Genomic DNA, 17224 nt, shown 5'->3' on the forward strand with positions numbered 1-17224 from the left:
GGAAGTATGGTGACTTGTGGTATGTGCACATTTTCTCTTTGCCAAGTTGATTGTTGGTTCTTTTTAGCAATAAATAGTGCTTACCTACTTTGTTACTGACAGCCATTTATCTATAAAATAGATTTTACTGGGGCTCATGGAATATATTTAAAGTAGGTAGTTCCTCAGAAAATGTTATAGATGTCAACCTTTGCAAATAATATATGCAGTCTTGAGGGCCTATTAATTAAATCAGTTACTGTTTTTTTTATTAACAAGTGACAGTTTTGTTACATAAATGCCTTTTTTTTTTACTTGTAGGGCTGACTTGGAAGTCATGATCATTCTTTTCTGATGTGAATATTGCCACATTAATCAATGTGTTTGTAACACCAAAAGCAGATGACTAAAATGTACAATATACCCTACTCAGGTATATCAGTACTTGATGGTTTCTGCTGATGCAGAATGCAGATACTTGTCTCTTAAGTGAAGCAAGCAGTTAAGAGCATATATTAGTTTCTGTGGAGCATGAAGCATTGTTATCTGTTTACTTCAGTTTGTCACAAACACCTTGAACTACAGTCTATAAATCCTGACACGGTCTAGGACTTAGTTAACTGAGAAATCAGCTCTCTCTCCTCATGTCCTGTTAACAGTATTTATAAACTGTTGAGTTGCTTTCACTGTTGGTTTTGGAGCTGTACTCTAGGGCAGGCATTATCAGTAAAAGGCCATTCTCTGGAACCTGCTTTCACAGACCTCTTGTCAAATTTCATGGTGTAGTGTAAGACCTCTTGGTTCAGTCACACATTAAAACTGATCTTTGGGCTGTTCTGTGCAATAAATTTATGGGATTTTGTTCTTGGAGTTTTTTTTAAAGTCCTATATTTTGTGCATTGGTCAACTCTCTTTTATCATCTATGTGATAAAGGCAGGCAGATGTTTTTGTAGCCATTATAAATTAAATATTGGAATAACTCTTCTCTCAAGGTGTCACTTCCTATCAAGACTTGGTAGAGTGTTTCACACTGATTATAAAATCCGTAGAACATGGTGAGATACAGCCTTGGGTATGTATGTGTATCCTGAATATGTTTTCATGATAAAGATATCAGCTTTGGTTGTGTAAATAAAGTAGGATACGTTTTTTTTTAAATGTTTGTAAATTGCTCCTCATTTTGAAATATTTTAAATTCAGTTTTTTAATAGTTCACTATTAGTTTGTCTCTTTTATTATAATGTCTTGCTTTTAAATTATACTGTGTATTTCATCTATATATTATAAGAAAAATCTTATTTTTTAGATTCATCAAGGGAGTAGCAGTTTACTAAGCAAGTTGATTCAACAATCTTATCATGGAGCTATGGAGGCTATTTCCCTCAGTGGTGTCACTCCAATTCAAATGCTTCTGGAGATTGGTCTGGACAAAATGAAGAAAGATTATGTCAGTTGTTTCATAGGTAAACGTGTTATTTAAAGGCATGACTGGAAATTCACAAAAAAAATTCACTTGACCCAAACAGTCCATCACTTCTGTTTTTGACTTCTTTTTAACTTCATCTCTCTCTGTCACCTTAGCCTTTTTCCTTATTGCCCATAAAATCTGTACTTACCACTTAGTGTGTTCCTTTGCTTACTTTTAATTTAACAATTATCTCAAAATAACTATGGCTTATAACTAAGGCTGTAACAGATTTCTAAACTAATCTTTTTATGTCGGTTTTCATAAATGTCAAAATGATACAAACCTATCAGTCTGAAAAATCTGAATGGAGAAATTTGAATAATATCCTATTTATTTGACCAGAGCGTGTTTTTAGGTGTGATAATCCTTTAGGTGGGGAAAAAATGTGTGTCCGTCCTTACTGTCTTTCTTTCCCTCTTCTTGTAATCAAAAGGGGTTGAGGAGAACAGAGCCAAGAATACTGACAGTGTAGTTTATTTTACAAAATGAATAAATTGCATTCTTGAGCCACACCTTGAAATAGAAGCTAGCATATAGGGATATTTAAAAAATAAATAAATAAAAAAAATTAAATTGTTACTTCAGTGGTGTTGTGGCTTTATCTTCAGTCTCACAGTTGCATTGTTTCTTTTGCTTCCATTCTGCTGTTGTCTCCATTCTTGTTGGTTTTTGTTTTGTTCATTTTTGTCATTGTCACTTTTATCTTACTCTTTGTTGGAATTATTATTTATCAGGGTATTACCACAAAACTAATTTAACCATAAATTCCTTTTATTAAATCCAAAGGTCAAATGGCATTTATACAATTGTTCTAAACATGCCTAGAAAGCCTAAATAATAAGCAGTTTACTACCTCCAAATAGTAACAAAACATTTATAAGCATTTGATCAGAATACTTACAAAGAGGCCAAACTCAGGGATATCTTAGACCCATAGTGGTTGACTCCATCGTGGTCTGGCAGGTATTACCAATAAAGTCTTTAAGAGTTTACTTTTTTATATCCCTTAACAAACTATTGATGTCATTGCCAATTATCGGACCTTAGTTAAGGCCATATGAAGGATTTTCTTATATAGTCAATTATTTACTGCACCTGATACCCAATTGATTGTGTTTTTATTACTATTCAGCCCAAACCTTAAATAAGATAACACTGGTATTTTGAAGGGTCACTACAAGTTTAACACAATAACTTTTCTTTCTGATGTTCTCATTCTTTTTGGTCACATGCTTTGGGCCTATTGCTCATGCTAATATCCCAGCTCAATTTAAAACCATAGTTCACCCAATCTAATGTGGGCCTATATTCCTACGCTGCTTTTTTTCAAGGCTTCACTCTTCACCTTTTCTTCATTCCCTGAGTCTTCCTACCACACTGCCAGTCTGTATGCACTCTCATTTGCTCACCAGTTTCCGCTTCTTCAAACCTTACGCTGTTTAGGAGGGAGAAGCATTGAGAACTTTATGGCTGGTGACCCAGCTGATCCTAGCACCTGCAATGCCTATGTCTGCTGCCCCTTTGCATTTCCATGAAGGGAACATGCCATGTTGGTGGCTGGCAACCACTGTCTCCAACACCAGCCACTTCATGTTTCTCTTTGTACGTACGGCAGTGAGTACAAACAAGTCCTCAGGTGTGGCGATTGCACTCTTTCCTTAGTGTGGCTTCCTGTGGCCACCTTTTTTGCTTATTCCTGAAGCTGCCACAGTGTGTAGCACGTTTTTGTTTCTTTAAAAAAAAAAAATCTTTATTTGTTTTGCAGGCCAAGAACTTGCAACATTGACCTATCTGGTGAGATATTTTAATTCTTATTTTGAAAGCAATATGGAGTTTTGACATGTACTTGTTTAGATTAATTTTCTCTCCAAATTCATAAAGCCTATTTGCAGGATTACAGCATATATTCTGAGTTCTCAGCCTTGAAAACTGAGTGTTTTCAAGACTTCTTTTTAACTCTGGCAAGAGGGTAAAGGAAGGAGAAATTAGGTCAAAGCTGAGGTACCACCTTCTATGTCCTTATCTACAGAGCTGCTTCCACTTGAAAAATATGATAGAACCATGCCCAGGATTTTGTAGGGAGCTGTGAAATCCTGTCCATTAATTTGGATCTGCTCCTGAGAATAGAGTGCTTTCAGCTGTTGAAACAAAATTTTAACTTCAGTAGCAGAGAAAATTTACATTCAGCTGTGAAGGCACACTCCGCAGAAGGATTGTGATTAGAAATAGGGTTTTGTAGCTCTTGCATTTCAGTGCCCCTGAAGGTTTTGCTTGTCTGTCACTCTTTTCATAAGTTGATAACACTCTGAATTGGTGTTTCATACATATTTGAAGTGAACACTGTCAACCCTGACAGTCCTAAAATTCTACTATAAAAACACTTTTTCTTCCAAATCATATTCTTAATCATGGAAAGTCTGTCACCTCCTTAAAACTAGGATTGCTGTATGGATAAAATATCAGCATTTGGGATTAATAGTTTAGGGGGTTGGTAACAGCAGCTTAGCCCTCTGGGTAGGGCACCATATTGTAGATCAGGAAATCTAGATTCTCTTCCAGACTCTGCCATTGACTTGCTGTGTGACCTTATGCACAACAAGTCACTTAACCTTTGTGTGTTTTTCCCCATCTCTAAGTTGAGACCATACTTCCCCATTTTTGTAAAAAAGCTTTCAGATCTAGGAATGAAAATTGTACTATGAATGCAAGGTGTTAGTGTTTTTGTTAGTATGACATCTCCACATTTCATTTTCTGCTCTCTGGCTCAAACCCAGACCAAAGCCCTGATTCAACCTACTGAAGTCATTGGTAGTCTTTCCACATCTGTGGTGATCCAAAGTTACCACCATGTTACAGCTGTTTGACCCATGTGAAAAGAATTGGGGTAGTCTAGACCCATATTGCACAAGCCACCCCAATTAGCATTTTTATTGGTATTTTCAGCAGAGAGCCAAAAATTGCATGGCCATGAAGGTTAAACTGTTTTCTCACCTAAGAGGTGTACTTTCCAGGTCAAGGTTGGGGTGTATTTGCAGATTAAAAGGGAACTTGAACTCTTGCCAGTTATTTTGTACATGTCCCATGTATAATCCAGTGTCTTTTTCACCATCACTAAACGTTGTTTTTTTTTAAAGTAGGGAAGAGAGTGACATTCTAACTTCACTGGCATTTGACTCAATGTCAATAAACTGTGTGTTCTAGGGTTGCTTCATGGTTGTAGGGTTGCATGGAGTGTTGCTTCTCCTGGCTGCAGGAAAGCATGGAGTTTCGATTACAAGAAATCTGCTTAATGAAGGATTCTGAGAGCAGGATTTTTATAAATCAATACCCTATTTTCTCATAAAAAAGCGGCAGACAAATGTAGCAGAAAGAGTGGACCTTCAGAATGTGTGAACAAATTGAGTACTCATCTGGTTAGCATATTTAGCCCACCCAACACCAATAGTTACCTTTTAAGAGCTTTGTTTATTTCTTGTTTTCAAGTCTATATTTTCTTCTCTAGGACTACTTCATTTCCACATCAGTAGAGCTACAGGAGCAGGTTCATCGCATTCAAAAACTTCATCATATGCTGGAAATATTGGTCAGCTGCACAGTCTTTCTTCACTTTAAACATGAGAACCTCTTCCCTTTGATGCAGTAATTATTTAATTTTTACTTTCCATCATTTAAATGTCAATAATAAATGGATTATTTAAATAACTAGATATAGTCAAAAGGCAAACTTTTTATAAACTGTATTTTATTGATAATGATTGTGAGGAACAGGGACTATAATGGGAGCATTTGGATCTTCCTGTTCAATTTTTCTGCCCTGGTTTAATACCCTTGTACCTTTCCCCATCATCTTGTGAAGAGATTCAGGGAAATCACTAGAAACCTAATTTTCATTTTCTTCTCTTCTTCCTTTTCCTTTCTGAGCTCTCAGATCCCAGCCATTCCTCCATTCTGAAATATGTAAAACGGGTATTCATAAGAACATACCTTCAGAATAACATTAAAAACAAAAATTTAGTGGTTTTTTTTTTTTAACATTAGCTTTTTTGTTGCTGCAGATTCTTTCTTGCATGTCTTGTTTTATCAGCCCTTTCAAGTCATGCTTTCAAACCCTGCAATTTTTTGAGGTTTTCATCCATTTAGCTCTCAAATAGTGCAAAATCCCAACATATTTCATATTTAATTTCAATGCTACAAAGTTTCTGTGACTGGATAGTATTCTAAAAAATACCCTGGTTTTAGAGGGAACATTTTGTGAGGAATAAATATTGTGCAATTGCAATTTGTCAAGTATAGTAACTCTTATGAAGTCACTGTTGTGATATGATCATTTTCTGCTGTCCTGGGAAGCAAGAGCCAAAATCAAGTTTTGAAATCAAGATTTCCTACAAGTGCATAGTAACTGATCTATTGTCATGAAAGCGTGAAAATATAGGTAGTTTTGCATGTATATTTATTTCGGGTTGAATAGTTGCATAAACACTTATCCAAAAAGTAATAAGTAACAGTATTTGACTGCTTTTATCACAGGTCCTGCATAAAATATTACAAAGAAAATCCTCTGAATGAGAAGCATGTGTTTCAGCTACCAATCAGACCAGCTGTTGTCAATAAGTTCTATCAAAAGTAAGCCAAACCTCAGCTTTCATAATAGGGAAATTCCTATCTTGATTGAGTACCTAATTTTTAGGGGTTTTTTGTGTTATTTGATTATTCCCTCAGTGATCATGCACAAATATGGAGGGTGGAAATAAATAGTGGACATGGTCAGAAGGAGGTTAAAACAGTATGGCAGCTTAGCACTAGTCCTCCTGTTGAACATATGACTTCGAACAACCCAGGTAAGGAACCATTTCTGGTATAAAATATTAAAATGATACTGTCAGCTTGAATTTTTTTTAAATTAACTAGTGATGTATTGTTTTGTTTGACCCAGTGTCTCATACAGCACTTTTTAAACAGTGTGGCTTAAATATTTTTTAGTTCCTTTTTATGCATAAGAATCTCTTCAGCAAGGGAGAAATTGACTATATGTAGAAAAAGTGAAACTGGCTAAATGTAAAAGGTGTTGCTGCATACACAAAGTAAACAAATGAGGTGGGGAAAAAACCTTTCTGTTATAGTATTATTAGGTATTAGTTGTATCTATATGAGGTACAAAATTTTAAGCGTGAGATGATTTTCCCTCCTCAGCCTGATAGTTACTTTTAAAATGAACTGTAACATAGTTCTAAATATAACTGTCTTTGAACTTTGGCATCTTGCTTCTCAGTCCAACAGAGAGGGATGTATTGTTAACATGAATAGTAGGTGTCCAGATTCACCATGTTGGCTGGAGCAACGTTTTAAAAAACACTTGAAAAACTACAGAAGAATTCCAAGCATAGGACAGTGTAGAGTTGATTTGCCTTCCTTTTGGCAGTGGCAAAAGAGATTAACGTTTTAGTGGATCTTGGACATTTTCTTATCTTTCAAAATAATTTTGAGAGCCTATTAATTTTAGTGGAACGTGGTGCTTATAACAGATTCTTGAAGCCATCATGTGAAACTTTCTTATGAGCTTATGTCATTTGTAAGAATACCATGTTAACACTTAGTTCTTTTGTACTGCAGGAGTATTTTGTGATACAACAGTTAATGGAAACACCGAAGAAAGTATGTATTTTATTACCATGGCTAACTGCAGTCAGGTGCATTTTACATAAAAGAATGCTCGTGTACAGATAGATGCTTAGAAGGTACAGTAAATGGAAAATATTGTCAGCATATTTGCTTCCCCAAGTATATCTAAATATATTTTATGGTTGGAAGAATGATACCCTATATTTGTTAGTTATTTGTTGTGTTGAAGTTTAGAATCTAGATAGACCCATAATTGAACAGTATGTGTATAGTTTGTTGAAATACTTTGTAACATGCACTTATTTTAAAAAATTAGTATAAAATGTAATTGCTTTAAAAACTAATTTTGATAGTTTATAAATTATGAATATTCTACTTTTTTACATTGTTTTAATTTTATTTTTGTTTATTGTACAAAGTAGCTGAGCAAGAGCAAACAGCATTATAAAATATTTGCTGGTGTCACATGATGTTACATCAGTAAGACCTATTTGGAGAGATGATCTTCCAGTGCCATTTAAATTTTGTAAAAGAACTTCAGTTTTCTCTAGCCCTATATTAATATTTTGGAGTTGTACTTCTCATCCAGCCCAAATTCAACATTCCTTCAAATTCAAATAATTGATTTTAATCACTTTTTTTCATTTGTACTTTTGAGTTATTTTTATAAAGAACATTCATATAACTATTAAAACATGTTGATTTGATTTACAATTAAATATAGCCTTTACATTAGATTTGATACTACTTTTTGCTAGGAGGATGCACATTTATCTAATTATATAGCATAACGTACATTTGTTCAGTAATTTGAGGCTAAAGCTTTTCTGCACAACAGAAACTGTAAGTACTGACATTTGGAAAAAAAAGTAACTGCCAGCATTCATTCCATTGTCAAAACTGAAAATGATATAGATTGTACCATATTATTAAGTTTGACCCCAAAATGTAGTTAAAGATGTTTTCTCCCTGATTTTATATAACAAAAAACAGCCTTTATAGTTTGAAAAGGGCTCATTGAATCAGTGTATGAGATTTTTATTTATTCAAATTTATTTAAATTATTTTAATAGATTATATTCAGTTTAGGCTTTAGCATAGATGGTCATAAATTCAAATTTAAATAAATTAATCTGTCTTTAAAAATAAAAACATATTAAAAATTTAAATTAAAGTTAAATTTTAAAATACAGTTTAAATGTGTGGGTTTTTTTAAGTAATTGATTTTTATTCACTCTTCTTGAATAGAAGCTAAGAAATCTATCCGTTTTTGTGCACAGTTAACCTGACATCCACAAATGAGTTTGTGTTTTGGAATTTTGGTAAAAGTTGAACATAAAGTCTTGCTTTGAAGGAATCATTTCAGGCCAAGCATGGCAGGTTGCTAGCCATACTCTGTAACTAGTTCAGTTCTGTATAAACAGGTGCATCTTGAGTAAGCTGTACTCGCTTGCAGCAGGACTGAATTTGGTACAGTATCTTAACTCACATGTCCAAATCCATGGATCACATTTTTTTGTGTCTGTAACATTCTCTAATAAAGAAAGTATTATGAGTAGGGCCCTACCAAATTGACAGTGAAAAATGTGTAACGGATCGTGAAATCTGGTCTCCCCTGTGAAATCTGTTTGTCATGTTATTGCCACCCTTACATCTGTGCTGCCTCAGAGCTGGGATCCCAGTCAGTAGCTGCCAGTCTCCAGCTGTCCAGCTCTGAAGGCAGCAGTTCAGAAGAAATAGTGGCAATATCATGAACCCCTACAATAGCCTTGTGAGCCCCCCATCCCCCCAAGCCCTTTCTAGGTTGGGACCCCCATGGTTACAGCACTGTGGAATTTCAGATTTAAATATTGGAAACTGTGAAATTTACAATTTTTATAATCCTATGACCATGAAATTGACCAAAATGGACCATGAATTTGGAAGGGTCCTAATGATGAGGTAGGTCTAGTGGCCTAAGCATAGGACTGGACATCAGGATTTTTTACTTCTGGTTCTGGCTCTGACCATAAGTCTGTGAACAAGTCAGTTAGCCTATCACATTTATTCCACCCATGTGCAAAATTTGGGTTAATAATACCTAATTATTATTGTATGGGGATGAATAGTTAATGTTTATGCAATGGCATTAAGATTTTGAAGTATGATATGCTCTAAGTATTCTATGTTCATATTTTGAAATTAGCACTTTCATGGTAATTTAAAAATACAGTGATGAACAGGTTGAAAACAGAACTTGCCAACAATCTGCCTATCCTTGAAATATATATTGGCAAGCTTTGAAACAGTTTAATCTCAGCCAACTGTTGGCCTAATGAAGAAAATGCATACTTTGCAAAACATGAAGGAAGATAAAATCTGCAGTTGAATTTTGATAGATATTAATACTGAGACATGAATTGCCTTTGTAAAATTTCTAAATTATGTCTTATGACTGAAATTGAATAAAATGTAGAAGCAACAATATGTACACAAAAGTAAAGCTGAATTTTTTTTTAACATTACAGTGTTACGTAAAGGAGGCATCTGTGGAAACCTTCAAAACAGTGTAAGAATAAGAATGGCATTTTATTGCGTATGCAAAATGAAGATGTTATGTAAACTTGTAGTTTTAGTTGCGCTTCCGAAGGAGGAACATTAATAGAATGGCACTGATAAGTATGCAGAGTGTGAACACCGTTGGCACAACAATCTCAGTCACCATTTCCATGTGAGTAGTCAAGGGATCTGAAATTTGAGAAAAGAAACAATAATAGATAAGATCTGTTCTAATGGGATAATTTTAGTTATTTCTTCATTCTATTTTTTAAGCAGAGATGAACAGCTTTGAATCTATTTGAACATAATTTGTTTAAAGCTCAAATAAATTTTTTTACATATTGGCATCTGCATTAAACTGGTGTCATTAGAAACAACAGAGAGAAAGAAATTGTAAAAGCTAGAATAAACATTAACATGTTGTTTTATATATTTTGAAAATCTGCAGCAAGTTTGTTAGGTTCTCTTCATCTAGATCTTTTGTGGTAAATTCTGAAACATGTCAGTGCTCAGAGGGTTACAAAAAATTGTGCTTACCATGAATTAGTCTCAGTATATTAGCAGCAGTATTCCGCTGTTCCTCTAATTTTCAAGGAAAAGGGGAAAAAAGAAAATAGTCAAAGAAAAATCCTTGGAAAGCACTCTAACCCTTTGAGGACTGCATTGTATCTCTGCGGAATTAAAATTAAATTGCTTCTTTAAACTTTTATTTGGTGATTGTAGTACAAATTATTTTGATGCACAAAATAATTTGTACTACAATCACCAAATAAAAGTTTAAAGAAGCAATTTAATTTTAATATAATATGATAGTAGCCCTCAAAGAGTTGAATGAGAAACATACTTCAGCTATACTGCCATGTTAACTCATAGGGATGGACCCCTCATATCTTAATCCTACAATATGGGCCACACACATGTACGATATTCATCCCATCTTCCTTAATGGCTTCAGGTGTCCACTCCAACAGTGTTTCCCGCAGTTCAGGAACTGATGACCCCTTCACAAGCCCCAGCATGGGAGATGGAGCAGGAGGCAGAAGGGAGGTGTTGGAGGCAGGCCACAGCACTGTGGATATTCCAGGAAGTGCTGTGGTTTGTAGGGCAGTCTGGAGAAGCTGCCTTAATTTAGATTCTGAGAGCCTGTCTAATTTATGCCAGGAGCTTCTCCAGTCCCCAGAGCAACAAAGCACAAAGGTGGTTTAAAGTCCCCTTAGCTCTCCCTCCCACTGGGCTGCGAATTCTCACCCCTAGTTTTTAGGCTTATCATTCATAGGCTACACATTTGCCATTTTCTTTTCCTGTTGCATGATTGCCCTGGATTTGGTTTTTGTTTTTGTTTTTGCTTTAATGTTTGAAAAAAGCAAACAATCACTGAGAAATACTAATATCTGCAGAAGTAAGTTTTTAACAGCTATGGCTCCTCAGTGTTTTTACTATAATTCTTAAGAAAAGAAAATTCAAAAATATTAATAAACTGTAATACAATCCTGTTAGCTGCACTATTTTGAACTACTAGTAGTAAATTTAAGAGGTACTGTTTGATTCTGAAGTTTGTCATAATTTTTAAAAAGATTTGGTTTTCTATTTTCAAGGAGAAAATATTTCAAGAACCCAATTTTTATGTACTATCAGTCACAGAAATGTTTTCCCTTTAAATCCATATCATATATATTTACTGGATGAGTAAAACAGAATAAATGTATAGTAGTTACCTGCAGCAAGGAGTCGGTTTGTGATAGAACAAGTCTCTATGGCCTTTTGGTGCCAACTTTTCACCTAATAAATTCAATATTATTTATTATTTGATGTGATACTAATGGTTTCACTAAACTTTGAATATATTCAGTCTTCTTAGCGCCATTTTCTATGCCTCTGAACTTCAGTGATTTACAACTCTTTCCAGTACACTCTTATTCTCACGCTATATGTTGATTGTATGACTTTTTATGTTACTTTGTACATGTTATGATGAATACTATTGTAATACGTTTTCATGTTGTTAATTGTTTGGTACAATACAAAATAAACTGGAAAACCCACTCAATATTTTCCATATTATTTTCCAGGGTTTTTCATGTTTTAGATATCATGCACATGCAATGTCTGGAAAGCACAAAAGGCAATGTCTCTAAACATAGTAAATTAATAATGTGGGGATTGTGATTACAAAGTTTTATTTAAGTAGTTAATTTATTTATGTGTTCAAAAACATTGAAAGTGTTATAAAAGAACAATAAGAGTAAGATTAGATTTCATCATTCTCTTCCCTCCCTCATCCCCCTCCCACAATTTGACATAATCCTAAATTAAATGAGTAGGTATACTATAGTAATCTAAGGTCAAATCCCACATACTTTACTCATGTGAGTTATTTTTTTTTATCAAACTCAAAGCAGAATTTGGTCCTAAATTAGGAATAAGCAGGTTTAATGATTGAACTCACCTCTCTTGGATTTGGGAATCCATTTGCACTGATGATCATCTTGTAATAGTGAACAGATGCCTTTGGGTATCGGGGTTTATTCCCCTTTTTAAAGTCAACATGGTATAATCCAAATCTTTCAGAATAACCTTTATTCCATTCAAATTTATCCAGCAGAGACCAGACAGTGTAACCCTTTACATTAACGCCATCGTTTATGGCTGAAAATAGATTTCAGATTTGTTAACAACCAGATGAAGTTTATGTCTTCCCTAGAAACATAGTGCTAAGCAAGCCCTATTTTATACCAAAAATGAAGGAAAAATTTGGGTTAAAATTTTCAAAAGCATGTAAGTCACTTAGGTCCCTGACTCTTATTGAAAGTCAATGAAACTTAGGCTCCTAAGTCACTTAGGCACTTTTGAAACTGTTATCCTTAGTCTAGATGCACTGGAAGATTTCATAGGAGTAATTACAGTATATTATTAGGTGCAGTTTTTATTTTGTAAATATGGAAATTTATAAATTACTCCAATGTCGAAATTCTGACCTATACTGGGTTCAAAGAGTTAGAATATCAAAATGCTTAAAACCAAATTTTGGAACACATTTTATTGTGACTTTGTCCATTTTTTAAAGTTCACCTTTTAGCATCTCATTAATATACCCTTTCAGATATTCAATTCTCCATTCATCACACAACTGAGTACACTGCAGCTTTTCTGATACTCCATTCTCTGTTACGTAAATGAGAGGATTCCCATACTGTGTCTACAAAGAAAAACATTCATTGGAATAATGAAATAGTATTATACTTCATATAACAATTAATTTTTTAACAAAACTAAATTTCTAGAAAAATGGTTTCAATCTGTTTTCTAGATTTTTTTTTTTTTTTTTTTATTTTAAGCTATAGTTACATTTAAAAGAAAAGCGTAGTTAAACATTTAAATTTTTTCTTTGGGTTAGCTGAAGTTTATTATAAACTATTTCTATGAATATAGTGCAAAGAGGCCCCAATTGAGATTGAGGCCCCATTGTGCTAGTTATGTGGCAATAAACAAGACTTCAATATGCAAATAAGAATACTGGTGGATGTGTTGGATATTTATTCCTGACACTGAGATACAGATTCATACCCTGTATTAAACAAGATTGTTAGTTAAACTTCTTTTAAAGAAGACTTAGTTTAAAATTACCTTAATGAAGTTCAGTAACCTTCTAAATCCCCAGGGCACAGAATATAGCCATTTAGATCCTGGATCTGGCCACTTTGGATCAACCAGTTCTGCCAAATCACGATCAGTGTGGTAACTGGGCCCTTTGAGGGCAGAATAATTTTTCTGTATGATGTAACGAGTGGTAAAATGACTTAATCCCAGGAAATCAGATGTACCCTTGATGTAGCTTTTTTCTTGCACTGAGAAGGTTGGTAATATTGATGTGCCCAGGCCTTGTTGAACACTCTTTTTATCTATTAAATCATACATTTTTTTAAAAAAAGATGGTAAATGCATCTTCCGCACATGATTGAATCTTTCTGCTTTTCTTTACACCACAAAAGCAAAACTAAACTACCCTAAATTTTAAGTGCTAATATTGTGTTGCTTTGAATGAGCACTTTCTCTCTGAACACAACAGTCTTCCTCTTTCTACCTTTAAAGAAAGGATAGTAAAGGATAAACTTTACTTGATATGGCTAAGATGGAAGAAATGTGGTCTAGATTGGGATTTTCAGAAATGCAACACCCACAAATTTAGGTGTCCAACTCCCATAGTCTCCTTTGAAAACCCCAGTCTTAAAGCACATCACTGGGAGTTAGGTGTTTGCCCCTAACTTGCCATGTGTCCTTGGGCACATAAATCTAGAAATCTAATTGAATTAAGTTAAACCTTTTTAATTTAAATTTCAGTACCTTTGGAGTTCTTCTTCTTTCTTCTGTTTCTCCATCGGTAAAAATGTGGATAATTATACTTTTTAGAGAGGCATACGACTGTTTTTAATAAAGACAAATATTTTTGTCTTTATCTGGAATCTTTCAGAAAAATTATTTTTATTAACAATCCTCCTCCAAAACCCTATCCTTAATTTTGACTAAAATACACTTGATCAGATTATGTCACTTTCCCATCATAAAATGTTGTAACTATTATTTAGTCAAGGTGTAAATAGTCAGCATGACTTACCTACATAATTCTTCATAATTTCAGGATAATCTCCACTGTAAATAGGATTTGCAAACCATCCCAAGTAAAACTGTACGTATCTTTCAGAAGCTTCAATGTCCTTCTGGCTAGTTAGATCAACAGGTTCACCCCAGGCACTAGTTAAAGAAATTCCAACCATACCTTAAAATAGAAAGTGACAGTTCTGCAGTTATGCATAATCTTTTAAGCCTTACTGCAGAGGTATAATTACACAATGAATACTTATTACCTTGTTGCTTGCTACGCCATGTCTTATTATAAGAATGCCAGACCTTTGCATGAGTCTGTAATTAAAAGAACATATGTATATGCTAACCTATCGTGCAATAATCAGTACAGGAAGAGTCAATGAATCTGTGACAGATACAGCAATATCCTCTAGAAATCTTATTGAATTAAGTTAAACCTTTTTAATTTAAATTTCAGTATCTTCGGAGTTCATTATCTTAAAAATGCAAATATATATGTATTATTGTGGGATTGTATGTAATGTCTCTAGGGAGGAGACATGGCTAACGTGAACCCTGGGAAGTTGTTACGAGTTTCAAATGTCTCTTTGAAACAATGTGCTGCAAAACAAAGCTCATTGGGATTCCTAGGAAATATTTGGGAGGAGGGAAAGGCAACTTTTCACTTATTGACCCAATCTTTTGAAGCTGGGCCATGAGCAGAAACCCATTGTCTGCTGTTCACTGTTATGTGAGGACAAGATCAGAGGCCCAGACTGGATAAAAGAGTAATTCTGAGATTCCTGGAGGTGGTTGTTCTGAACCAAGGCAGTTATGAACAGGAAAAAAAAACCCTTAGTGGGGTTTGAAGGACTGTTCACCGGCCAGAGCCCCTCTTGAAGTTCTGGTGATCTTTGGTAACCTTATTAGCTTGTGTGTAGGTTTTTATTTTTTAAATATTTTTTTCTATAATGCTTTTACCTTAAGGATAAATGTACTTGCTTAGAAAGAGGTGTGTGGTAACTTATACTGGTAGACAATTATGCTATTTATAGCCTCTGAGGATTTGGAGAAGGCAAAGCACGGCTGAGGTAGTGTATTCTGCTGGGGAATTCACAGTGTAGGTAGGGAACCTGTGCAGCCTAGATACACCCGAGTCAGCAGGGAGAGAGACACATGTCTCCATCCAAGAAAGGTGACAACAAGGGAGCCAGGAGCCTGAGAGTGGATAGATGATGGAAGGTACAGTTGCCCTGAACTGTGACAGAAGCATGGAAGGTAAACTTGTCGCACAAATGCATGTCTGGAAATAGTTACCGTAGGTTTTTCAAAACAAAATTTCTGTTTCTCATGGAAGCTTTTCTTTTACATAAGATGTCAACCCGATCTATGTGAGAGTCCTTTGCAGCTCCCAAGATGGCCTCGTGAAGGTGACATGAACATTTAATGGAGAGTTCTGTGTTCCTGCAGATCTGTTCTACTGTGTGTCTGTATTTAAATGAGAAACTTTTTCTTTAAATGAAGTTTGTTCACTTTGGGTGAAATCCTGGCCTTGTTGAAAGTTAATCTCAAAACTCCCATTGAGATTAGTGAGGCAGGATTTCACCCTTTTGTTTATAGAAGCTACCTGAAAATTCTTTCTTTGTATCTATTTGGCAGTATGTTCCATGAGACACTTAAAAAAACTGTCCTCTGAATTGTTGCAGCTGAGTGCTATGTCATGCGCCCAATACTACTTAAGTATGCACTATCTCAGCACCAGTAGTTTATAATTCTGTTTAAATTAACTTTTGAATGCTTTTTGGTATGCTGTTCAGAAATTAAATCTTTGCTACAAAACCTTATTTTCCTGGGGAAAAAAAATTAAGACCCACTTATCTCAGTCATAAAATGAGATAGCAATACAAGAAAGAACATATTTCTACTTTTACTTTAATTATATGATGTGCTGCTTTGTATGCCCCTATTCCACTGAGCTTCAGTCCTGGTGCATGCTCTCCTGTCTCATAGCCCTCTTCAGCAACTGCCTACAAGTACATGAGAAAAAAATTGTAACTATAAGGTCACTCCCAAAATTTGGGAACCAAATATATGTAGCCCAAAAGACCTGTAGGAAGCCATCAGTAACTTACCCAAGGGTTATTAAAAGTAATCCAGTATTTCACACGATCACCGAACTTCTCGAAACACAGATTTGCATAATCATTAAAATAACTTATCATGCTTATATTCTGCCACCCACCATACTTTTCTTGAAGCACCTGTATATGTAATAATTTCAAGAATTAACAGATATGTAACTTAAAATTCAATATACCATTATTTTTGATAAAGGTTATACTGTATGTAACTCAGTATATATAGTAGCTAGGCTATGATGTGCACTTAAGGTGATTTAATGAAACTGAATAAGCAGTTTGAATGAGGCAGAATTCTGTGACTCACAGTGGGAATGCAACAGTGCTTAAGGATTTAAAATGATAGCTCAGAGAAATTATTAATAACTTGAAAGCATGCTGGAGTATTTAAAATGTTTTCTTAAAATGATCCAGATTGTGTTTATTTTTACAAACAAGTTAGCTACCAAAAACCCTACATTAGACAACATAATAAATTTAAATATTCTCAGACCTGTGGAAGATCCCAGTGGTAGAGGGTCACAATAGGGATAATCTTGTTCTCCAAAAGACTATTAATTGTATCATTATAGAACTTTATCCCCTTTTCATTCACCTGTTCTTCTGAGGAAACAAATGTTGAAGAAAATTAATTGTTTTTACATCATTTAGATATTAATCATTGGAAAATGTTTTCTAAAATGATATAAGCTACATATATCTATATAGATATATTACATTGATGTATGTATAGGCACCTGTATGCAATGGAAAGGGCTGATATTGTGAGGACCCTGACAGAGAAATAGATATATATTTCCCAGTACATATGACAAATATACCATATCATTGTTTATGGTATTCTCGAATGTAGCAAAGTTGTTTTGCTTATATGTGCTTTTATGTTTATAGTTAAATGGT

General features: G+C 34.5%; 2 protein-coding genes across 8 annotated transcripts in view; one reads left to right on the forward strand and one right to left on the reverse strand.

Moving 5' to 3' along the window:
* ZWILCH (zwilch kinetochore protein) overlaps window positions 1-16999 on the forward strand; it is a 31261-nt gene extending 14262 nt beyond the window's left edge. For 3 of the 7 annotated variants that reach the window (XM_038419102.2, XM_038419107.2, XM_038419106.2), the window contains 8 exons: window positions 973-1052; window positions 1287-1443; window positions 3214-3242; window positions 4951-5087; window positions 5976-6071; window positions 6168-6286; window positions 7059-7100; window positions 9575-12005. In XM_038419102.2, the coding sequence (XP_038275030.1) occupies window positions 973-1052; window positions 1287-1443; window positions 3214-3242; window positions 4951-5087; window positions 5976-6071; window positions 6168-6286; window positions 7059-7100; window positions 9575-9708 (794 nt within the window). In that variant the 3' untranslated portion in view covers window positions 9709-12005. Of the gene's footprint in view, window positions 1-972; window positions 1053-1286; window positions 1444-3213; window positions 3243-4950; window positions 5088-5975; window positions 6072-6167; window positions 6287-7058; window positions 7184-9574; window positions 12013-15560 lie in introns of those variants that run through there. The other 4 variants (XR_005295275.2, XR_006274645.1, XM_038419104.2 and 1 more) reach the window with 4 other exon arrangements.
* On the reverse strand, window positions 9679-16423 carry LCTL (lactase like). Its single transcript, XM_038419108.2, has 9 exons — window positions 16319-16423; window positions 16118-16213; window positions 14468-14522; window positions 14218-14379; window positions 13230-13504; window positions 12675-12801; window positions 12052-12251; window positions 11321-11384; window positions 9679-9794 (listed from the first exon to the last, which is right to left on the reverse strand). The coding sequence occupies exons 1-9, from the start codon at window positions 16406-16408 to the stop codon at window positions 9679-9681; spliced, it is 1185 nt and encodes a 394-aa protein (XP_038275036.1). The 5' UTR covers window positions 16409-16423.
* Window positions 17000-17224: the final 225 nt, after the last annotated feature.

This window comes from Dermochelys coriacea, chromosome 10 (assembly GCF_009764565.3).
Source record: "Dermochelys coriacea isolate rDerCor1 chromosome 10, rDerCor1.pri.v4, whole genome shotgun sequence".
Taxonomy (NCBI): Eukaryota; Metazoa; Chordata; order Testudines; family Dermochelyidae; genus Dermochelys; species Dermochelys coriacea.